Here is a 25,440-nt window from a genome sequence, read left to right as displayed (position 1 = left end):
CTCTCCTTGCCCTTAGTTGTCAGTCTCAGGATGGGGCCCCTATGACTTCTGGGCCTCCCTGCGGCTGCATCCCTTGCAGGGTCTATTGTTACACCCCTGCTGGGGGCAATTGTACCTGCCTACCAATACTGGGGGCAACAATAATTGGCTACCTTCCTATACTGGGTGTTTTTTGGGGGGCTCATCGCAGCTATAGCGTGCGGTGCAAATTTGTCGGGTGCTGTGCGATCATTCCAATTCGGGGGGGGGGGGGGGGGGTGCACATCTTCACAAGTTTGCCTAGAACTGGCCCTGACTATACAGTGAGGCCTCACTGACAGGAACAGTGTTTTTAACCACTTCCGGATACCGGGTGGTTTTGCTGATCGGTGCTGCGTGGGCTCTCCAGCCCGCAGCACCGATCAGCTAGCAGCCAGGCCGATCAGACTTCCCCCCTTTTTTCCCCACTAGGGGGATGTCCTGCTGGGGGGGTCTGATCGCCGCCGGCTGCTTGCGCTTGCGGGGGGGGCTATCTTCAAAGCCCTCCTCCGCAGCGCTTCCTGGCAGCCTTCCTCTTCCCTCCCTCTAGCTCCCCCTGTGAGCGGCGCAGGACGGAATTCCGTCCTGCGCCGGATAGGATAGGCTTCAGCCTATCAGGTGCCGGCGGTCCCCGGCCAATCAGAGGCCGGGGATCGCCGATCTCCGCCACGGCGCTGCTGCGCAGCAGCGCCGTATACATGTAAACACCGGGGAAGATCTTCCCCGTGTGTTTACATTTACCCTGCGAGCCACGATCGGAGGCTCGCAGGGTGTTCACGGAGACACCCTCCGTGAACTGACATGGAACGGCCGCTCATACGAGCGGCCGTTTCCATGCAATTCACTTCAGGATTCAGGGGCGTAGTTAAGCGTACGCCGAATCCTGAAGTGGTTAATGTTTTATGCAATATTTTTTTTTTTTGTAACACTATTTTTATTGAATTCAAAAGCATAGATAGACAGATACAAAGAGTGTATTCACAGAGAATGGTATAATTTTTTCCTCTTTTAACAATATTCTGTAGTTTATGCATAGATGAACAGCTTGTTTATAACTTTAGAAAATGATTATGATATAATTTTAAAGGAGTTATCCAGGCAATTTTAATAAAATAAATGCACGGTCCTAGACTTTTTGCCGCCTGAGGCAAATTTTTAAAAAATTGCCGCCGCCGCCGCCGCCCCCCCCCGTGGGGGGGGCCGCCGAGCTGGAGGGGTAGCTGGAAGGACGGGGGTATTGGGCCAGCGGCGGGGAGGGGGGTCAGACCCCCCTCCCTTGCCTGGGTCTCCAGTCCTCCGCTCCCCTCCAGCCTTAAATAGAAGCAGCCGCTATGTGATGTGTAAGAGGAACGGGCGGGGAGGACACTCACCTCTTCCCAGCGTGCGCTCCACTGACGTCACTTCCTGCAGCGTTGCAGGAAGTGACGTCGGTGGAGCGCACGCTGGAACGAGGAAGAGGTGAGTCCTCCCCGCCCGTTCCTCTTACACATCATATAGCGGCTGCTTCTATTTAAGGCTGGAGGGGAGCGGAGGACGGGGGACCCAGGCGAGGGAGGGGGGGGGGGGGGTCCGACCCCCCTCCCCGCCGCTGGCCCAATACCCCCGTCCTGCCAGCTACCCCTCCAGCTCGGCGGCCGGCTCCCCGCACCCACGGACGGGCGGGTGCCGCCCCTGGAAATTTGCCGCCTGAGGCAAAAGTTTCACCCCGCCTCATGAGCGGGCCGGCCCTGCTTACCGGGGGCGTCCTCCAGCCCCAAGCTCCCAGGACCTCCCTTGCCGCATCTCTGCTCTCAGCCATTCGCCGGAGCTCCGACCCGGTCCCCGGCGATGACGTCAGAGCAACCTCCAGGCCTACTGCATCTGCATAGTCCGCTCCGGCCCACGTGTTGGTGATTGACAGCGCCGATCGCGCAGGCGCAGTACAGAGCGACCTCCAGGTCGCTCTGACGTCATCGCCGGGGACCGGGTCGGAGCTCCGGCGAACGGCTGAGAGCAGAGATGCGGCAAGGGAGGTCCTGGGAGCTTGGGGCTGGAGGAAGCCCCCGGTAAGTAGCGTTTATTTTATTAAAATTGCCCGGATATCTCCTTTAACCATATGAATTATAGAGTCATTGACCTTGTATGATAACATTTCAAGTCTCTTGTATCTGTTTCAAGAAGGTATACCTAGATGAAATTGAGGATCAGTGAAGAGAATACCTAGAATGTGGAAAAATTGGGAAGAAATACAGATAGTACCTAGGACATTAATTAGTCAGTGAATTTGTTTAAGTCCAAATGACTGATGTTAACCGATAGAACAATGAAAAGAACAAGACAAATACTAGTATCAGGTCGGTTCCTAAGTCTAAATGAATGGTAGTGGGGTGGTCAGAGCCAAGGTAGCTTACTGAAGCAGGCCTTGTGGTCTAGGGGGGCAGAGAGAGGGGTTTTGATTTTATCAGCCACTATCCAGGTAGAGTTCCCATGGACCCCATATCTTATCAAATCTGGCCTCAGTATCCCTGAGGGTAGCAGTTAACTGTTCCATAAGTGTAGTCCATTTAATTTTTGCTAGGACTTCAGATAGTTCGGGTGGGGCTATTTTTTTTCCAGTTAGAGGCTATAGATAGTTTTATGCAATATTTTGATACTTATCCCAGCTAAAGCATTATTAAAGATTACTGTTTGTGTACTAAGAGAACCTGCATTTGAAAGTGATTGTTATTTGAATTTAATTGGTGGTCCTGGCATAGAACATCGGTTACTAAAACAAATGAGGCAAAAGGTTATTAGTAATTTTTTGTCACAATAAAGTTTGCCCCTATAGTGTGAATAACATGTGGAGAATGTACTTCAATGAGCCATGTGTCACCTGTTATTAGCCATGTCTTTCAGCTCCAGGTGAACCTCATGGGCGGTCCTTAGAATTCCTTTCTGCTTCCTCTTCATGGGGTCCAACCAGTCTGGGGGATTGTTGTTTTCTTCCAGTTTGAAATGATCATAGAACACATTAAATGTGATGACTGGCTTTTCTCCCATGTGTAACCTGTGTACAATACACAGAGGAACCAAGTCATTTGCAGGTTTATAGAGCAAACACATTTATACAAGGTCAGTGGGGGCTTTTATGTAGGTTAGGATAATATTCGGTAGGACTGATTGGCAGTTCTCAATCATCAGAGACTAGAGAGTAAGGAAATTAGTGGCCGCCCCATATTTTACTAAAAAAACAAAAAAGGTCTACAGACAATTTTTAATAGGTTTGGATAGAGTGAGGAATGCTTAAAACCTATGCTCAGCTCTTATTGCTCTAAGTGTTGATGAGTATTCATCTCCTTTCATGTCCTGGTGACACCCACAGCTCAGAGCACCGTCCTGTGTGTCACTGGGAAAGGAAATGGCTGAGAACGGTATAAACATCACAGATATTCTACCTGTTCTCCATTACACCTTGGTATCTCTTCCTTGGGTTCTGAAGGACTATGTCCCAGCTCTGTGTTAATGTGCCAACCTCTTGTGCAGTTCAGTGAGTGTTCGTAGCCTTTGGAGAGGGCCTGTGATTGTAACTTCCTTGAGAAAGGGGTTATGCGTGTTCCCGAAACATAAAATACTACAGCTTTGAAACAATCAAACGTAAGAAAAATTGTAAGGACTGCACACTGCTTTGTTTGCTTTGCTAATACAATTGAGTGAATGCCAACCACTTGCCAGCACTGTGTAACCACCTCTGTAAAAGAGAGAAGGCTGACACGAGGATGCCCAAGACTCGGTCTCATGCTTTACCAGCCCTGTCTGGGTCATTTACTTTCTAATGAGAACTATTACACAATTTTGCCACTCAAGTGCCATAATTATGCCCTCAATTTAATGTGCACCTGTAAAACAGGGACACACCCTTTACACATAGCATTAACACATGTTACAAATTATGAAAGGAGGCCAAGCTTGTTTTGTTGGGCTACTCATCTGTAAGTGAAAACATATTTGTCTTCCGGAGTAATTATATTAACATAATTATACACACCATCTAATGAGGGAGTTGAATTGGTCATCAGTTTTGCTAGAAAATCCAGGTCTGATAGGCTTACAGTACTTGCTTAATCTGGTGTTTCATTTTCACAAACACAGTAAGTAGGTAGAAGCAAAAACGTATGCCAAAGAGGCCCTGCCTATTAACCAGACAAGTCAAGGTTGAAACTATACAAAAGCTCTTTTAAGAAAAATACCGGTTTTAAATTCCTCATCACAGCTGGAGACAGCCGAGAGGCCAGGTTCTGGATTAACCTTTTCAACTTAAAGGTGGCCATACACTAGGCGACTTGATGGCCGATCGACCATCTGATTCGATTATAAATGAATCAGAAAATTGGTGCCACCAAGTGCATGCCCAACAATGCGACCAATTTCAGGCCAAAATTGGTTGGATGTATCAGCTAGACATGCTGCAAGATGTAGAGCCGACTTGTTAGATCGGGTACATGGCGGTAATGGCAAACAATAACGGGACTAGGGACGGATCCCCCGGCACTGTATTCCCAGTGTATAAATGTACATGTGTGCATTTTATACATTACCTGCCTTGTGTTGCGGTTGCCGTCCATCTTCTGAATCCACCGCTCTTCCATTAGCCCCTTACATGCCGCCGGTGCTTACCACGCCGACTCGTTTGTGAAGTCAAACACACGCCGGCTGTGTGTATGGGGCTAATGGAAGAGCGGCGGATTCTGAAGACAGACGGCTACCGCGACACAGGACAGGTAATGTATAAAATGCACACGCACATTTATACACTAGGGAACAGCGGCGAGGTGGGGGATGCGTGGACTCCCGGGATGATTCCTGAGAGATTACATGCTGAAATTGATCGGGAATTGGCCTGCGGTCTTATGGGTAGCTGACAGATCTCTCTCTGATCAGAATCGATCAGAGAGAGATTTGTCTCTTGGTCGAATCTGCCCATCATCGCCAGATTTATTACAAAAAAAATATAGAACAGACATTTTGTAACTGAAAACCATAAAGAATAATCCCTTCATTTAACCTCCCTGGCGGTTTGTTAAAATCCGCCAGGGGGCAGCAAATACCTTTTTTTAAAAAATTTTTTTTTTTCAGGCCAGGCAGCGCACGGGGTCTGGGGGGGGGGGGGGGGGGCGGCTGCGGCGACGGGTATAGCGGCGGATCGGCGGCGATCGGAGGTTACACGCAGCTAGCAAAGTGCTAGCTGCGTGTAACAACAAAAAAATTATGCAAATCGGCCCAGCGGGGCCTCAGCGGTGCCTCCCGGCGGCATAGCCCGAGCTCAGCTCGGGCTTACCGCCAGGGAGGTTGAGGATGCGCAGTCTGTGTACACAACAGCTGATTGTAATCTCTCCTATCTCAGTAACAGCTGACAGTGCAAGCAGCTTTCCCAGTGAAGCATATGGAGAGGTTCAGCTGGGAGCACAGGAACATCAGTTTGATGCAATTTTATATCAAATTTGGGAGCCAGTGTTAGGCCTTTGTCTGTCAGCTACAAGTGCCCTTCAGTTGCAGTTTCACTCAGCTGAATGGCAGCGGTTATAACCCCACAAGTGTCGTTGGAACGCATCAGCCAGGCGCACATTGATTACGCGAGAGGGGAGCGTGGACGCAGAGACGACCTCACGTATAGCGTCAGCATGAGGGTGAAAGGGGCCCGTACAGCTTCAATTCTATTCCGGTCACCGCAGAAGTTACAAGGAACAGAGGGGGACGCAGCCACAAGGGAGGAGCAGTAAGAGACCTCACAACTCCCCATACACTGAAAGCGTGTACCCCTCTCCCCATCCCCCCCTTCCATAAAAATAAGCCCTAGCACATATTTCCTCCTCAAAAAGAATATAAAACTGTCTTATATTCGGGGAAAGACGGTAAACACAATTAAGTATGTGTATAGTAACAATTAAAGTAACATTAACAGGCAGCACTGCCAGTTGTTTCTTACCTTTCTAGGAGATGTAGAAACTGCGATTTACTAATAAAGCGGCCCAGAAATGTAGTCAGGATCACCAGCAGAGCATCCCTAAGACAGAGGGAAAATGTGAAAACTTGAAGATATGCTTTGTATCACCAACAAACACTCTGTTGCCCTCATTACTCTATATACAAGATTATACCTCACCAGCAGGATTACCACTGAGGCTCAGAAAGATGTACAAGCTTCAGCTGACAACAATGACCAATCAGCAATGGCCTCTCATTACTGTGACATCTTGGCATTGATAAAATGTTTCTTCTGATTGGCTGTAATGAGCAGCTTACTCTACAATCTTTATTTATTGCTGAACAATTGAAAATCCAGTTTGTAACATTACTGTGACATCTTGGCATTGATAAAATGTTTCTTCTGATTGGCTGTAATGAGCAGCTTACTCTACAATCTTTATTTATTGCTGAACAATTGAAAATCCAGTTTGTAACAAGGAATAAACCAAGCTTTTGCCCTAAAAGTAAATTCCAACTTTGTTACAAAATTGCTATGACATATCAGCACTACACAAGTCAATCTGTAACTTAATGTTGTGAGATTTTATATTCTTTTCGGTTTAGCAGCCAACTAAAATTGAAACTCAAATGGATTTCCGCAATTATGAGAAGAGTACTCCTTTGGTGTACAGGCAGCCCAGTAAAGCCCCAGTAACTTGCTTATTCCTGAAAAGAGATGGCTCAAAATTCCGATTTTCAGTTCGCGAACCTTTGCCAAAAGTTCGTTTTGCGCAAAATTTTGCGAACCGCAATAGACTTCAATGGGGAGGCGAACTTTAAAAACTAGAAACATTTATGCTGGCCAGAAAAGTGATGGAAAAGAGGTTTCAAGGGGTCTACCATCTGAGTTTTTGCATGGAGGAGTGGGATAGACGCCAAATGTCCTGGGGAAAAATCTGGATTTGACGCAAAGCAGCTTTTTAAGGGCAGAAATCGGATTGCATGCTAAATTGGAGGCTTAAAGTGCTTTAAAACATCTTGCAGGAGTATACATCAATCAGGAAGTGTAATTAGAGTACTGCTTCACACTGACAGACCAAACTCACTGTGTAACGCACCGCACGCAGCTGTTTGTTTGTGTAGTGACGGCCCTGCTGGACTGGTGCACACCATGGCGAGAGTGCAGGCCATGGCGGTTTTCCAGCCCATATGGTCGCCGGGCTGATGTCTCAATGACAGAACAACAGTGACTGTCCAGCTGATCGAATTTGGTCTGTCCACAATGAAGCAAAGACCTTATTATCTTGGGTGTCCCCCCCCTCAAGACACTCATATAGCCTGCGGTCATTGCTTCATTGTGATACACAAGACCCTTCACCGCAGCAAGGTAACGATCACGAAGGGGAATTGACAAATGTACATGCATTTTGTTTTGTTGTTGCCGCTGCAGTGCAGCCAAAAAAATTAGGCAGACATGTACACGCACCAGAAAAATTATTATAGCAGCCGATGCTAGTAGCGGCCTTAAAAATTCAGGAAACCGCCTGGAGTCCTGGACCCTGTTGGCGGTAGCGGAGAAGGCAGTCAAGCAGCCTGCAGGCAGAGGTGCTGTGTGGGGACCGACTTGGGGCAGGCAGTCACACGGCGGTGATGTGAGTTGGCTTTTGACATGCTACAAATCCTTAAGCAAGCTAATTTTTCTCTTGGATTGATCATAATGGTACATGCTAGGCTGGCTTCAGCATGTAGTGTTGGTGGTGGTATAGTGGTTAAGTGAGTTACCTACCACACACTCAGACCTGGGTTCTATTCCCAGCCAATGTGAGTTGGCTTTTGACATACTACAAATCCTTAAGCAATCTAATTTTCCCTTGGATTGATCATAATGGTACATGCTAGGCTGGCTTCAGCATGTAGTGTTGGTGGTGGTATAGTGGTTAAGTGAGTTACCTACCACACACTCAGACCTGGGTTCAATTCCCAGCCACGGTATGTAAGCTGGCTTTTGAAATACTACAATTCCCTGGAAGATGAGACCCTCCTCCCGCATAAACAAGGTAACTTTAGCGATTTTTTTCAATTTTTCCGACGGAATCTGGAATTCCGCAGAATTTCGTACAAATCCGGCGGAATTTTCATAGCAACGGAATTTAACACTGACGGAATCCGTGATTTCCGGTGGAACGGAATTTGCTCTTTCCGATCATCCCTGTAGGCGACTTCTCTTCTCAGTGACAATGCCTCCAGCTGCGCTGAAGGTCCTTTCTGACAAAACGTTTGAGGCAGGGCAAGACAGAAGTTGGATGGCAAATTGTGACACCTCTGGCCACAGGTCAAGCCTGCGCACCCAGTAGTCCAAGGTTTCATCGCTGCTCACAGTGTCTACATCCACACTTAAGGCCAGGTAGTCGGCTACCTGCGAGTCGAGGCGTTGGTGGAGGGTGGATCCGGAAGGGCTAAGGTGAGGCGTTGGAATGTCCGCATGTCTGACATCACCATGAGTTTGCTAGAGTGTCCTGTCCTTGCCTGCGTGGACATGGGAGAAGGATTACTGGCAGTGGTACCTTTATTCCGTTGTGCTGTGACATCACCCTTAAACGCACTGTAAAGCTTAGTTGCCAGCTTGTTCTGCATGTGCAGCATTTCAGGTGAGTTGGTAACATCTCCGCCACTTTTTGCCTATACCGAGGGTCTAGTAGCGTGGCCACCCAGTAATTGTCATTCCCCTTGAGTTTTTTTATACGGGGGTCCCTCAGCAGGCTGGACAGTGTGAAAGACGCCATCTGCACAAAGTTGGATCCAGACGTACTATCCATCTCCTTTTGCTCTTCCTCAGTGACGTCACGTAAGTTCACTTCCTCCCCCCAGCCCCGAACAATACCACGGGAACGTTGAGCAGCACAAGCCCCCTGCGACGCCTGCTGCGGTTGTTCTTCTTCCGCCTCCGCCTGCAAAAAAACACCTTCCTCATCATCTGACTCCTCTTCCCCACACGACTCTTCCTCCTCCTCCTCCTCCTCCCCAATTTGTGCTGCTGCAGATGTTGAGGAAACACCTTGTTCTGATGAGAATTGATCCCACAACTCTTCCTCCTGTAACTCTTCCTGTTCACGCTCCTCCACAGCTTGAGCCACCACTCTACGCACGGCACGCTCCAGGAAGAAAGCATACGGGATCAAGTCACTGATGGCACCTTCACTGCGACTCACCATGTTTGTCACCTCGTCAAACGGCCGCATTAGCCTGCAGGCATTTCGCATGAGTGTCCAGTTCTTCGCCCAGAACATCCCCATCTCCCCAGAGTGTGTCCTTCTACTGTAGTTGTAGAGATACTGGGTGACGGCTTTCTCCTGTTGTAGCAGACGGTCGAACATCAGGAGGGTCGAATTCCAGGGAGTCGCGCTATCGCAAATCAAGTTGTTTCTCCACTTAATATCGGCAAAGCGTGCCATGGCCGTGCAAGAACACCTGAAATACCCACACAACTTCCTAGCCTGCTTCAGGACGTCTTGTAAGCCTGGGTACTTAGACACAAATCTCTGAATTATGAGATTCAGCACATATGCCAAGCAGTGTACATGTGTCAACTTTTCCAAATTCAAAGCCGAAATGAGATTGCTGCATTGTCACACACCACGTTGCCGATCTCCAGTTGGTGTGGGGTCAGCCACTGATCCACCTATTTGTTAAGAGCAGCCAGGAGAGCTGCTCCAGTGTGACTTTCCGCTTTGAGGCAAGACATGTCTAAGATGGCATGACACCGTCGTACCTGGCATGCAGCATAGGCCCTGGGGAGCTTGGGCTGTGTAGCTGGAGAGGACACCGCAGCACCAGTAGAGTTGAACTGCCACTCAGCCAAGGAGGAGGAGGATGAGGACAGCGAAGAGGATGTAGCAGGAGGAGAGGAGGTGGCAGCAGGCCTGCCTGCAAGCCGTGAAGATGTCACAAGTAGGTCAGCTGCACAGCCACGTACTCCCTGCTTGCCAGCGGTCAGAGCTGTTGAGGATGAGGAGTGCTTTTTAGCAATAAGATCAGCAAGAAGGAGCAAGCTAACAAGCCTAACACAAGAGCCTAACTAAGCTTTCCCTATGTCAGCAGCAGCAAGGTTCTCTCCCTTCTCTAATTACTGCAGCCACGCCACATGAGTGAGTGAAATGGCTGACACTGCCTGCGTTTTATAGGGGGGGGGGGGGGGGGGGGCTCCAGGAGGGAGTGTAGCCTGATTGGCTTTTCTGTGCCTGCTGACTGTGATGTAGAGGGTAAAAGTTGACCCTAATGATGTAGTATAGGGGGCGGGTCGAGCCGCCATAAAGTTTGCGCGAATAAGGTCGCATTCGAACCGTTCGGGCCATCTTTATTGCTGAATGATAAATTAGATGCACAAAGCAGGAGGTATTTCAACTCTACCTGCACACCTAGAGGCATCAGCAATCTCCCTGAAAGAATGAGCACTTACAAGAACCCCTCTGACTGACCCAAAAAGCTGCTGATCACAGTTCCCACCAGTGACGACCATCAAAGTTTTTCAAAATAATGGTGCAATAGGCCAGAAACTAAGGGCTGGTGCACACCAGAGCGGTTCTGAAGCGTTTTTTTTAAACGCTTGCAGGGGGAAAACCGCTTGGCTAATGAAAGTAAATGGGATGGTGCACATCAGAGCGGTTCGTTTTTTCCACAAACGCAAATTTGGGGGCTGCAGCATTTTTTAGATTTCTGAGGCGTTTCTGCCTTAATGTTAAGTATACGAAAGTGGAAAACCGCTCTGAAAAACGCTATATCAGAGCAGTTTTCCAGGCGTTTTTGTTACAGAAGCTGTTCAGTAACAGCTTTACTGTAACAATATTTGTAATCTGCTACACAAAAAGGCTCCAAAAACCACTAGGAGTGTTTAGAAAACCTCTCTAAACATGCCTAGAATCCCTTTGAAATCTGCTTCAAAAACCTCTAGCGTTTTGCAGATCTGCTAGAGGTTTTTGGTGTATACTGGGCCGAAGAGAGCTCACAAGCTATTCTGCCAAATACGTCAGGAAAAGAGAATACTAACTAATTATTTTTCCTCATTTTTTTTCAGTGGAGCTCTCCTTTAATATGAAGAATAACTCATAGAGTTAAATAATAAAAGTGCAGCGTTGTCAGGTCCTACCAGATGGCGTATAAAATATATGTGTTAGCTATAAATACCTCGTCACACTGCCCCGGCCTTCTGGGTCATGGGACAAAAACAGCCTTTTCAGCTCATAGAATCCTCCTGAGTTTATCTTCTCCAGCAGCTGGAACTCGAGCTGTAAGAGAGACAATATAACGTCCATTCTATTCACAGCCTCATCATCTAAAACACAACTAGAGTCATGTAAAGGAAGACACTTAACATACTGAAAAATCATAGCGCCATAACCATACAATGGTTAAAGTTCCATCTTTCAAAAGGAAACCACTAAGAACATATAGTGCCTAATTTACAAATCTGTGAGGATCTCTGAGATTCCCCCGTTGGGATATCATCATTCAACAAAACTAGACTGGGTTTGCTTCTAAAAAATGATCTGCTTTTACGTAGTAAAAAATGATAGACTTGTGCCCGGGTCATATTAGCACTTAGTAATGGCAGCTTCCGTCCTATAAGACTCATACTAGCAGCTTGTCTCCCTCTACTAGCAGCTTCAATGTTCCGAGGGCGGGACAGAGAAGCACATCTGCTTATTTCCCTCCGCTAATGGCTCCGATGCTTCCGCAGGCAGGACGAAGGAGCAGAGTTCCCAACAATCATCACCCAGTGGGGTGCCGTCAGCCAATCACCACAGAGGAAATTCACATGCGCCCTCCACTGGTGACCCTCTATGACTGTGCATGCTGCGATCGTAGCCCTGTAGGTGGGACAAAGGCACCACTCTGAGACCAATTGCAATCTTCCCACCATGGCTCACACCAATCAAAGACGAGGGGTGGAGAGATTGCAGCTCCAACACTTTAGCGCCAGGAAAATAAGCAGTGCAGCTGGAGACCTGAAGTAAGGATGGGGGGGGGGGGGGCTCTTTAGCACTCTCTGCAGTTCCCCCCGTACATTCGGACTATAAGATGCACCGACTTATCCCCTCCCCTTTTGGAGGAGAAAAAGTGTGTCTTATAGTCCGAAAAATACAATAATTAACCTCTCCCCTCATCTATCTACAGTTGCGGCTCTCCTGGTTCCTCAATTGCAAGTGATCCTGGGAGCAGCTCTCCTAGAATAGTTTGGGGTTTTTTTAGGCTCAATTTGCATTTTTAAAATGGTGGTAGACTGAATTTGATACAAAAACCCACTTATCAGAAATTTTCAACAATGGGTGAGAACTGTTGTACTTTGTATTTATAATGCTGCTGGTGGTTTTTTTTTTTTTCTTAAGCTTGGATCCGATTTATAGTGTACCCGAGGTGACATGTGACATAATGAGATAAACGTGTATGTATGGTACAAAACATAATAACCTGGCTGTTTTATTTTGCTGCCTGAAAGAGTCAATTTTCAGGCAGGCAAGTGACAGCTTCTGTCTTGTCAGTAGGTTGTCGGGAATATAGTAAACATCACTGATAAGCAAATTACAGCCATAAAAGTTTTCCTGGCAGAATACAACTTCTGAGGGCCAGGAGAGATAAAATACATGAACTATTGACCTTTTAAATGACAACTGAAGCAAGAGGGATATGGAGGCTGCCATATTTATTTCCTTTTACGCAATACCAGTTGCCTGGCAGCCCTGCTGATCCTCTGCCTTCAATACCGTTAGCCATAGACCCTGAACAAGCATGTAGCAGATCAGATGTTTCTGACATTATTGTCAGATCTGACATAATTAGCTGCATGCTGGTTTCTGGTGTGATTCAGATTCTGTTGCATCCATATAGATCAGCAGGGCTGCCAGGCAACTTGTTTTGTTTAAAAGGAAATAAATATGGCAGCTCCATATACCTCTCACTTCAGTTGCCCTTTAACTCTGGGACACTTAATAGGCTGTCACTGATTAGAGACAGTAAAATATCCAACCTACTTTGTAAATGTTTAGATATAAAATAAATCCATAGGATACTTAAAAAAAAGTCATTGTTAAGATTAGGAGGATAAATAGAATTGTTTATTTCATCAGTTTATTTTCACCTCGGGTTCACTTTAAATTGCATCTCTGGGGAGAAGTGTCCCCCGGGTGAGCCGGGGGTTGCTCTGCACAAAGACTATCATGATTTAAACATCGGGCTGTGGGTGTTCTGGTAAAACCACAGGTTACCTCTTCAGTTTGGTTCTTCAGCTGGGAAATGTCATTTTCCACAATATCTTCCCTCTTCTTTTTAGTCTCATGTCGCTCCCAGGGCGTCTTGTCTGGGGGGGAGAAAACAAGCACCATCATCTGTATATCTCAATTATGATTTATGGAGTTTATTAATGTGTGAGTGTTGGGATCAATTCAAATTTTCTGACCGGGGACCTGAGCTCATAACTTCCTATCTAAAAAATAAGCAACAGCATAATAACCTTTAAGGAAAAACATTTTTTTGTTACAGCTGATACAAATCCTGCAATAAATCTGCAGCATGTCTACTTCATGCTTTCATGGAAGCAGACATAAGGTTAACATCCTGTGTTTACAAATTAGCTTCTCTGCCGAGGCAGCCAGCTGACACATCTTGAGATGAAATTACACTTGTGATTAGTCACAGGTGAGGAGGGGGAATTAGACAGGCTAAACCCTCTAAATACATACAGCATGTTTACTTTTCATCACAATTATCTCTCCAAGGAATATATTATTCAAACAACCAGGCATGGTCAAAAATTCCCGAATTCCGAATCTGCTGAAATTCTGAAATGTCACAAAGAATTCCAATTTTTATGGATTTGGATTTACATTGCAATATTGTGAAATTGTAATGTACAGCGAACACACAGGTATTTATGCATTAAACATAATTAGGATTAATAATGGTTAGTGCAAATTCATGAAAAGAGGTTTACAACAGGTTACAATTTAGCTTTCACGTCCCTTGAGCTGAGCTTGAGATGTTTTTCCCTATCCATGTAAAAAAAATATTTGTGTATTGCACAAAGAAAATTTCCTGCAATTTTTGGAATACAGTATAAGGTATGCGTCAGAAATCCAGCTTGAAAATGCTGAGTCTAGGTGCATACTTAGCAGAAACGCTAGCGTTGCGGAAAACGCTGCATTTTTGCCGCCAATGGAAGTCTATGGGCTGCAGGAAAAAACGCATATCAAAAACGCATATGCGTTTTGAAACGTGCGTTTTTCAAAACGCAGGTTTTGTTGCATGATATTCAAAAATGCATAAAAAACGCACATGATGAAAGTCAATTGAAATGCAATGGTATTCTTTTTTCATGCGGTTTTCTTTTTTTTAATTTTTTGTGATGTATTTCCGCTTCCTGATCTCTTCCTAGTTATTTGCATAAAACTCAATTGTAAAATGCATGAAAACCGCATACAAACCACAAACGCATTAAGGCCTCGTTCAGACTATACGCGCTGCCGTCCGCATTTTGGCAGCGTGTATAGTGTGCGACACGCAAGAACGGTAGAAGGGCATAGACAGCCCTTCTACCGTTCCCATCATATGCGCTGCGTGGCAGCGCGATTGCGCTATCGCGTGCTGCACGCATTTTTGGGAATCGCAGCGCAGATCCCATTCATTGTAATGAATGGGATCTGCAGCGCAGCGCATAGGAGCGCAGATGGCGTGCAATGGGACGCGTTGCGTTCCAATCGCACAGCCATCTGCGCTAAATGATGTGAACGAGGCCTAAAACGCAAGCAAAACACTTGAAAAACGCATCTGCGGTAAAAAAAAAAAGCTAATGCAAACGCACCAAAAACTCAGTAAAAACGCACACGAAAAAAACGCACATGACCTAAAACGCAGCTTTTCATGTTATGTTATGTGTGCACCTAGCCTAAATTCCAATATAATATTTGGAATTTCACAAAATCCCTAATGACACCACCACTCCACTCTGGTCTCGTCTGCCACAGGACATTGTTTCAGGAGTCTCATGGTTTGTTCAGGTGCAAATAATTAAGGTGGCCATACACTACTCAGCTTGGCAGCCAATCGATCATCTGATTCGGTAATTATTATCAAATTGGATGAAAATCTGTGCGGACAAGAGCTTGCCCGATCGCCGATGTGACCAATTTTAGGCCTAAATCTAAGTAACGGTTTGAAACTCGGCTCTTCCTGTTCAGTAAGTCTGCACCTATTCAGTGGAGACCTTGGGCAAGACTTCCTAACCCTGCTCCTGCCTATAGAGCGCCCCCTAGTGGTTGCAGCTCTAACACTTTAAGTCCTCCAGGAGAAAAGCGCAATATAAATGTTCTGTGTCTTGTCTAATAACATTGAATCACAAAAACATTTATGTAGTACCAATAACAAAATGTGAACCCCATCAAAGAAAGTAAACAGTTAAAATCTGACAGGAACCAACAGGTCTTGGACTAGTCCATCTCCTCATATGGGATTTTCAGGGTTTTCTTTGATTTCAAAGGCATTTCCTGAAAGGCAGTTGCTAAGTCTAACTTACAAAATAGCGTACAAGCTTGTAGGGAGACTGGCTGGTATATTACTGTTTTGGCAGTTAAACCAACAAAACCTGAAACCAAAAAAAACCAAGAAAACCCTGAGAATCCCCCATGAGGAGATGTACAAATCCAAAACCTGTCAGTTCTGTCAGATTTGAACTGCTTACTTTTTTTCGCTGGAGTGGTCCTTTAAGTTCATGTCTGACGCTAAGCTTAGTGGAGTTCTGCTTGAAGTGAATTTTGGAGCTGAATAGATTTAGTAGAAAAAGGAAATCCCTGGGACTCAGACTCCGGATGCGTTACACGAGACAGCTGCCCTATCAGATTAATCCTTCAGATAGGGCTGGAGATGATCTCCTGCACAATGGCTGTCTGGGCTGTCGTTATAAGCTATCTCCATTACAATAAGGCAAGAACCCGCACATTATAGTCTGACCAGTGCATGATGAAGGCTCCACAGACAACGGTTGTATAGATGAGATTCCAAACACACTCCAGGATCTAGAATCTGAGCTTTTCTCAGCTTATCAGAGGTGATCCTAGAGGAAGACCAGAATAAAGTATATCCAAGAATAGAGTATATCCAAGATTGTTTACACATTGGTGGTTTAAAGGGCGCTTGTAGTGAATGCAAGTACTTGAATTTATTACTACAGTAGACTCCCAGTTATCCAGAACTCAACTAACCAGCACAAATTGTTGGCAGCATATATGTAGCAATCACCCCTGCGGCCCCTGCCATCGCAGGGGGGGGGCAGAGGCTTTGGAGGATTCTCTTCCTCCTTCTCCCCAACCGCAAGTGCAGCCAATTAGCAAAAAAAACCTCGTTTGCTCACAAAAACTGTCCCCGCCACTTCCTCTCACCATGCAGAGAAGCGAGTAGCAGAAGCGTCTGTAATTTTTTCCTGCTTCCAGACGCTACTTCACAGCAGAACACTCTCTGCTACCATTCTCCGTCTCCCAAGCACGTAACCTAAAGGGGATCAGGAACCAAGGGGGCCCATGCTATCATTTTGCAGGCGGGACCTATTAAGTCTAGTTACGCCACTGGTTGGCAGTACACACAGTGGTGAAGACCAACTTTTTAGGCCTCTTTTGGGCTCTTTCTGCTGTGCTTAAAGACTGGGTTCCACGGCTCCCCCAAGGTTAGTATACTTTCAATTATTGTATTTTAACATTTTATAAATATTTTATTTTTCCTAATCCAGTACACCTGCAAACTGTGCGCATGCCCAGTAAAGCAAAGTCGCTAGTGCATGGCTTTTTCCATCCTGCATGGGTGACTTGGTTCTTCTAGACAGTACCGCCATGTGCCCAGTATGAACGCGCTTGTACATGGTCGGGAGTATGGCCAGAACTTCAAAAGCCCTTGGTAGCAGTGGTGGACCATCCTGAGGCTTTCCACTACTTAGGTAGGTATCCAAATCCCGTCTCCCCCCCCCCAAATAGGTATATCAGAGGGTGGCAATGGGGTTTACAGAATCTACAGAACAAAACCTTTTATCTCTTATCACAATGAAGGGTCTTTATTTCCCATGTAGTTGATGAAGAAATGCACTGCTCTGTGTTTCTGTGTTTGTTTACCGAGCTCTAAGTGTCTCGTTAGTTCTTATATTAGCAGATGTGAATAGACTACAGAAGCTCCACCTGGCTCTCTCTACCAATACATAGATGCGGTGCGATCGGATGATTACATTGCCAAAACAAGCCTTCCCTGCACTAATGCGCGGTAATGGGATTCAGATATGAAAGCCTAAAAGAGGCTCTCTAGAGCTCACTTCCTGTGATAGGAATTGCACAGAAGTGTATTGAAAAAATACGCTTCCAAGCATGCGCACGGCAACGCCAACCATTTTAAAATCTCTGCGTTGCCATAGACTTACATGACTTCCGGCTCACCACACGTCACTGCGCATGTCAAATGGTAATGCGCTGAGGCTTTTGCATTAGATGCCATACTTCCAGCACATTGCATCACATCCAGTGTGAAAAGTCCCATAGACTTTCATTGCCCTAGCGTCACCCTGCGATAAAAAAGGGCAATGCAATGCAGTGTGATAGTGGCCTGAGGCTTAAAGTGTACCTGAGATAGTACACTGCCATTTCTTTATACCTACTTGGGGCTTCCTCCAGCCCCATGAGCACAGTGGCCTCCCTTGCTGTCCTCTTCGGCCCCCTCCATTCTGGCGCTACGACTCCCGGTAATCCAGGCAGTAGCCACCAGTCATGGGCTTCTGTGTATACGCGGCTTGGCCACGTGCACGGCCTCACCACATTTTTGTCCCCTGGAGCGTTCTGCATTTCGCGCAGAATGCTCCAGACCGCAGGAGTGCGACGAGAGGTGCGGGCACGGCCAAGCCGTGCATGCGCAGAAGCCCACAACTGCCCAGCAGAACAGAGGGTCCAAAAAGGACAACGAGGGAAGCCACAGTGCTCATGGGGCTTGAGGAAGCCCCAGGTAAGTATAAATAAGTGCTAGTGAACTATCTCAGGTTCACTTTAACCACTTGAGGACCTAGGGCTTTCTACCCCTTAAAGGGAAGGTCCAAGCAAAAAAAAAAAAATGAGTTTAACTTACCTGGGGCTTCTACCAGCCCCATGTAGCCATCCTGTGCCCTCATAGTCACTCACTGCTGCTCCAGTCCCCCGCTGGCAGCTTTCTGACCTCGGAGGTCAGGGCCGCATTGTGTACATTTTTACGCATTCCCGCTAGTGCAGGAACATTAACATATACATTTTTACGCGTTAGTGGTGCAACGCATACATTTTTGTTCCTGCACTATCTGGAATGCGTAAAAATGTATGCAATGCGGCCCTGACCTCCGAGGTCAGAAAGCTGCCAGCGGGGGACTGGAGCAGCAGTGAGTGACTACGAGGGCACAGGATGGCTACATGGGGCTGGTAGAAGCCCCAGGTAAGTGAAACTCATTTTTTTTTTTTGCTTGGACCTTCCCTTTAAGGACCGGCCACTTTTTTTCCATTCAGACCACTGCAGCTTTCACGGTTTATTGCTCGCTCATACAACCTACCACCTAAATGAATTTTGGCTCCTTTTCTTGTCACTAATAAAGCTTTCTTTTGGTGCTATTTGATTGCTCCTGCGATTTTTTACTTTTTATTATATTCATCAAAAAAGACATGAATTTTGGCAAAAAAACGATTTTTTTAACTTTCTGTGCTGACATTTTTCAAATAAAGTAAAATTTCTGTATACATGCAGCGCGAAAAATGTGGACAAACATGTTTTTGATTAAAAAAAAACCCATTTAGTGTATATTTATTGGTTTGGGTAAAAGTTATAGCGTTTAGAAACTATGGTGCAAAAAGTGAATTTTCTCATTTTCAAGCATCTATGACTTTTCTGACCCCCTGTCATGTTTCATGAGGGGCTAGAATTCCAGGATAGTATAAATACCCCCCCAAATTACCCCATTTTGGAAAGAAGACATCCCAAAGTATTCACTGAGAGGCATAGTGAGTTCATAGAAGATATTATTTTTTGTCACAAGTAAGCGGAAAATGACACTTTGTGAGAAAAAAAAAAAAAAGTTTACATTTCTTCTAACTTGCGACAAAAAAAAATGAAATCTGCCACGGACTCACCATGCCCCTCTCTGAATACCTTGAAGGGTCTACTTTCCAAAATGGGGTCATTTGTGGGGTGTGTTTACTGTCCTGACATTTTGGGGGGTGCTAAATTGTAAGCACCCCTGTAAAGCCTAAAGGTGCTCATTTGACTTTGGACCCCTTAGCGCAGTTAGGCTGCAAAAAAGTGCCACACATGTGGTATTGCCGTACTCAGGAGAAGTAGTATAATGTGTTTTGGGGTGTATTTTTACACATACCCATGCTGGGTGGGAGAAATATCTCTGTAAATGACAATTTGTTAATTTTTTTTACACACAATTGTCCATTCACAGAGATCTTTCTCCCACTCAGCATGGGTATGTGTAAAAATACACCACAAAACACATTATACTACTTCTCCTGAGTACGGCGATACCACATGTGTGGCACTTTTTTGCACCCTAACTGCGCTAAAGGGCCCAAAGTCCAATTAGTACCTTTAGGATTTCACAGGTCATTTTGAGAAATTTCGTTTCAAGACTACTCCTCACGGTTTAGGGCCCCTAAAATGCCAGGGCAGTATAGGAACCCCACAAATGACCCCATTTTAGAAAGAAGACACCCCAAGGTATTCCATCAGGAGTATGGTGAGTTCATAGGAGATGTTATTTTTTGTCAAAAGTTAGCGGAAAATGACACTTTGTGAAAAAACACAATTAAAATCAATTTCCGCTAACTTGTGACAAAAAATAAAATCTTCTATGAACTCGCCATACTACTAACGGAATACCTTGGGGTGTCTGCTTTCTAAAATGGGGTCATTTGAGGGGTTTCTATACTGCCCTGGCATTTTAGGGGCCCTAAACCGTGAGGAGTAGTCTTGAAATGAAATTTCTCAAAATGACCTGTGAAATCCTAAAGGTACTCATTGGACTTTGGGCCCTTTAGCGCAGTTAGGGTGCAAATAAGTGCCACACATGTGGTATCGCCATACTTGGGAGAAGTAGTACAATGTGTTTTGGGGTGTATTTTTACACATACCCATGCTGGGGGGGAGAAATACCTCTGTAAATGGACAATTGTGTGTAAAAAAATCAAAAGATTGTCATTTACAGAGGTATTTCTCCCACCCAGCATGGGTATGTGTAAAAATACACCCCAAAACACATTATACTACTTCTCCCGAGTACGGCGATACCACATGTGTGGCACTTTTTTGCACCCTAACTGCACTAAGGGGCCCAAAGTCCAATGAGTACCTTTAGGATTTCACAGGTCATTTTTGTTTCAAGACTACTCCTCACGGTTTAGGGCCCCTAAAATGCCAGGGCAGTATAGGAACCCCACTAATGACCCCATTTTAGAAAGAAGACACCCCAAGGTATTCCGTTAGGAGTATGGTGAGTTTATAGAAGTTTTTATTTTTTTGTCACAAGTTAGCGGAAATTGATTTTAATTGTTTTTTTTCACAAAGTGTCATTTTCCGCTAACTTGTGACAAAAAATAAAATCTTCTATGAACTCACCATACTCCGTACGGAATACCTTTGGGTGTCTTCTTTCTAGAATGGGGTCATTTGTGGGGTTCCTATACTGCCCTGGCATTTTAGGGGCCCTAAACCGTGAGGAGTAGTCTTGAAACCAAATGTCGCAAAATGACCTGTGAAATCCTAAAGGTACTCATTGGACTTTGGGCCCCTTAGCGTACTTAGGGTGTAAAAAAGGGCCACACATGTGGTACCGCCGTACTCAGGAGAAGTAGTATAATGCGTTTTGGGGTGTATTTTTACACATACCCATGCTAAGTGGGAGAAATGTCTCTGTAAATGACAATTGTTTGATTTTTTTACACACAATTGTCCATTTACATAGAAATTTCTCCCACCCAGCATGGGTATGTGTAAAAATACACCCCAAAACACATTATACTACTTTTCCTGAGTACGGCGGTACCACATGTGTGGCACTTTTTTGCACCCTAACTGCGCTAAAGGGCCCAAAGTCCAATTAGTACCTTTAGGATTTCACAGGTCATTTTGAGAAATTTCGTTTCAAGACTACTCCTCACGGTTTAGGGCCCCTAAAATGCCAGGGCAGTATAGGAACCCCACAAATGACCCCATTTTAGAAAGAAGACACCCCAAGGTATTCCATCAGGAGTATGGTGAGTTCATAGGAGATTTTATTTTTTGTCAAAAGTTAGCAGAAAATGACACTTTGTGAAAAAACACAATTAAAATCAATTTCCGCTAACTTGTGACAAAAAATAAAATCTTCTATGAACTCGCCATACTACTAACGGAATACCTTGGGGTGTCTGCTTTCTAAAATGGGGTCATTTGTGGGGTTTCTATACTGCCCTGGCATTTTAGGGGCCCTAAACCGTGAGGAGTAGTCTTGAAATGAAATTTCTCAAAATGACCTGTGAAATCCTAAAGGTACTCATTGGACTTTGGGCCCTTTAGCGCAGTTAGGGTGCAAATAAGTGCCACACATGTGGTATCGCCATACTTGGGAGAAGTAGTACAATGTGTTTTGGGGTGTATTTTTACACATACCCATGCTGGGGGGGAGAAATACCTCTGTAAATGGACAATTGTGTGTAAAAAAATCAAAAGATTGTCATTTACAGAGGTATTTCTCCCACCCAGCATGGGTATGTGTAAAAATACACCCCAAAACACATTATACTACTTCTCCCGAGTACGGCGATACCACATGTGTGGCACTTTTTTGCACCCTAACTGCACTAAGGGGCCCAAAGTCCAATGAGTACCTTTAGGATTTCACAGGTCATTTTTGTTTCAAGACTACTCCTCACGGTTTAGGGCCCCTAAAATGCCAGGGCAGTATAGGAACCCCACTAATGACCCCATTTTAGAAAGAAGACACCCCAAGGTATTCCGTTAGGAGTATGGTGAGTTCATAGAAGTTTTTATTTTTTTGTCACAAGTTAGCGGAAATTGATTTTAATTGTTTTTTTTCACAAAGTGTCATTTTCCGCTAACTTGTGACAAAAAATAAAATCTTCTATGAACTCACCATACTCCGTACGGAATACCTTTGGGTGTCTTCTTTCTAGAATGGGGTCATTTGTGGGGTTCCTATACTGCCCTGGCATTTTAGGGGCCCTAAACCGTGAGGAGTAGTCTTGAAACCAAATGTCGCAAAATGACCTGTGAAATCCTAAAGGTACTCATTGGACTTTGGGCCCCTTAGCGTACTTAGGGTGTAAAAAAGGGCCACACATGTGGTACCGCCGTACTCAGGAGAAGTAGTATAATGCGTTTTGGGGTGTATTTTTACACATACCCATGCTAAGTGGGAGAAATGTCTCTGTAAATGACAATTGTTTGATTTTTTTTACACACAATTGTCCATTTACATAGAAATTTCTCCCACCCAGCATGGGTATGTGTAAAAATACACCCCAAAACACATTATACTACTTTTCCTGAGTACGGCGGTACCACATGTGTGACACTTTTTTGCAGCCTAGGTGCGCTAAGGGGCCCAACGTCCTATTCACAGGTCATTTTGAGGCATTTGTTTTCTAGACTACTCCTCGCGGTTTAGGGCCCCTAAAATGCCAGGGCAGTATAGGAACCCCACAAGTGACCCCATTTTAGAAAGAAGACACCTCAAGGTATTCTGTTAGGTGTATGGCGAGTTCATAGAAGATTTTATTTTTTGTCACAAGTTAGTGAAAAATGACACTTTGTGAAAAAAAACCAATAAAAATCAATTTCCGCTAACTTTTGACAAAAACTAAAATCTTCTATGAACTCGTCATACACCTAACAGAATACCTTGGGGTGTCTTTTTTTCTAAAATGGGGTCACTTGTGGGGTTCCTATACCGCCCTGGCATTTTACAGGCCCAAAACCGTGAGTAGTCTGGAAACCAAATGTCTCAAAATGACTGTTCAGGGGTATAAGCATCTGCAAATTTTGATGACAGGTGGTCTATGAGGGGGCGAATTTTGTGGAACCGGTCATAAGCAGGGTGGCCTTTTAGATGACAGGTTGTATTGGGCCTGATCTGATGGATAGGAGTGCTAGGGGGGTGACAGGAGGTGATTGATGGGTGTCTCAGGGGGTGGTTAGAGGGGAAAATAGATGCAATCAATGCACTGGGGAGGTGATCGGAAGGGGGTCTGAGGGGGATCTGAGGGTTTGGCCGAGTGATCAGGAGCCCACACGGGGCAAATTGGGGCCTGATCTGATGGGTAGGTGTGCTAGGGGGTGACAGGAGGTGATTGATGGGTGTCTCAAGGTGTGATTAGAGGGGGGAATAGATGCAAGCAATGCACTGGCGAGGTGATCAGGGCTGGGGTCTGAGGGCATTCTGAGGGTGTGGGCGGGTGATTTAGTGCCCTAGGGGCAGATAGGGGTCTAATCTGATAGGTAGCAGTGACAGGGGGTGATTGATGGGTAGTTAGTGGGTGTTTAGGGTAGAGAACAGATGTAAACACTGCACTTGGGAGGTGATCGGACGTCGGATCTGCGGGCGATCTATTGGTGTGGGTGGGTGATCAGATTGCCCGCAAGGGGCAGGTTAGGGGCTGATTGTTGGGTGGCAGTGACAGCGGGTGATTGATGGGTGGCAGTGACAGGGGGTGATTGATGGGTGGCAGTGACAGGGGGTGATTGATGGGTGATTAGTGGGTGTTTAGAGGAGAGAATAGATGGAAACACTGCGCTTGGGTGGTGATCTGATGTCGGATCTGCGGGCGATCTATTGGTGTGGGTGGGTGATCAGTTTGCCCGCAAGGGGCAGGTTAGGGGCTGATTGTTGGGTCACAGTGACAGGGGGTGATTGATGGGTGATAGGTGATTGGCAGGTGATTGACAGGTGATCAGTGGGTTATTACAGGGAAGGACAGATGTAATTAATGCACTGGCGAATTGATAAGGGGGGGGTCTGAGGGCAATCTGAGCGTGTGGGCGGGTGATTGGGTGCCCGCAAGGGGCAGATTAGGGTCTGATCTGATAGGTAACAGTGACAGGTGGTGATAGGGGGTGATTGATGGGTAATTAGTGGGTGTTTAGAGAAGATAACAGATGTAAACAATACATTTGGGAGGTAATCTGACGGCGGGTTTGCGGGCGATCTAATGGTGTGGGTGGGTGATCAGATTGCCCGCAAGGGGCAGGTTAGGGGCTGATTGATGGGTAGCAGTGATAGGGGGTGACAGGGGGTGATTGATGGGTGATAGGTGATTGGCAGGTGATTGACAGGTGATCAGTGGGTTATTACAGGGAAGAACAGATGTAATTAATGCACTGGTGAATTGATAAGGGGGGGTCAGAGGGCAATCTGAGCGTGTGGGCGGGTGATTGGGTGCCCGCAAGGGGCAGATTAGGGTCTGATCTGATAGGTAAAAGTGACAGGTGGTGATAGATGGGTAATTAGTGGGTGTTTAGAGAAGATAACAGATGTAAACAATACATTTGGGAGGTAATCTGACGGCGGGTTTGCGGGCGATCTAATGGTGTGGGTGGGTGATCAGATTGCCCGCAAGGGGCAGGTTAGGGGCTGATTGATGGGTGGCAGTGACAGGGGGTGATTGATGGGTGATAGGTGATTGGCAGGTGATTGACAGGTGATCAGTGGGTTATTACAGGGAAGAACAGATGTAATTAATGCACTGGTGAATTGATAAGGGGGGGTCAGAGGGCAATCTGAGCGTGTGGGCGGGTGATTGGGTGCCCGCAAGGGGCAGATTAGGGTCTGATCTGATAGGTAAAAGTGACAGGTGGTGATTGATGGGTGATTGATGGGTAATTAGTGGGTGTTTAGAGGAGAGAATAGATGTAAACAATGTATTTAGGAGGTGATCTGATGTCGGATCTGCAGGCGATCTATTGGTGTGGGGGGGGTGATCAGATTGCCCGCAAGGGGCAGGTTAGGGGCTGATTGATGGGTGGCAGTGACAGGGGGTGATTGACGGGTGATTGACAGGTGATCAGGGGGGATAGATGCATACAGTACATGGGGGGGGGGTCTGGGGAGAATCTGAGGGGTGGGGGGGGGTGATCAGGAGGGAGCAGGGGGGGGATAAAAAAAAAATTGCGTTGACAGATAGTGATTGATGGGTGATTAGGGGGGTGATTGGGTGCAAACAGGGGTCTGGGGGGTGGGCAGGGGGGGGGGTCTGATGGGTGCTGTGGGCGATCTGGGGCAGGGGGGGGGGAAATCAGTGTGCTTGGTGCAGACTAGGGTGGCTGCAGCCTGCCCTGGTGGTCCCTTGGACACTGGGACCACCAGGGCAGGAGGCAGCCTGTATAATACACTTTGTAAACATTACAAAGTGTATTATACACTTTGTATGCGGCGATCGTCGGGTTAACATCCCGCCGGCGCTTCCG

At 46.1% G+C, this 25,440-nt stretch overlaps 1 protein-coding gene across 6 annotated transcripts in view; it reads right to left on the bottom strand.

The window, feature by feature from the left end:
- LOC137533924 (EF-hand calcium-binding domain-containing protein 6-like) overlaps positions 1 to 25,440 on the bottom strand; it is a 100,091-nt gene that overhangs the window by 49,104 nt on the left and 25,547 nt on the right. For 5 of the 6 annotated variants that reach the window (XM_068255238.1, XM_068255237.1, XM_068255241.1 and 2 more), the window contains exons 2-5: positions 13,203 to 13,294; positions 11,125 to 11,225; positions 5,963 to 6,040; positions 2,873 to 3,046 (exon numbers count right to left, since the gene is read on the bottom strand). In XM_068255238.1, coding sequence (XP_068111339.1) covers positions 2,873 to 3,046; positions 5,963 to 6,040; positions 11,125 to 11,225; positions 13,203 to 13,294 — 445 coding nt within the window. Of the gene's footprint in view, positions 1 to 2,872; positions 3,047 to 5,962; positions 6,041 to 9,712; positions 9,742 to 11,124; positions 11,226 to 13,202; positions 13,295 to 25,440 lie in introns of those variants that run through there. The other variant, XM_068255240.1, reaches the window with a different exon arrangement.

This window comes from Hyperolius riggenbachi, chromosome 10, assembly GCF_040937935.1.
Source record: "Hyperolius riggenbachi isolate aHypRig1 chromosome 10, aHypRig1.pri, whole genome shotgun sequence".
Taxonomy (NCBI): Eukaryota; Metazoa; Chordata; class Amphibia; order Anura; family Hyperoliidae; genus Hyperolius; species Hyperolius riggenbachi.
Note: the sequence above shows the minus strand (reverse complement) of the source record. Positions and strands in the feature narration are given on the sequence as shown.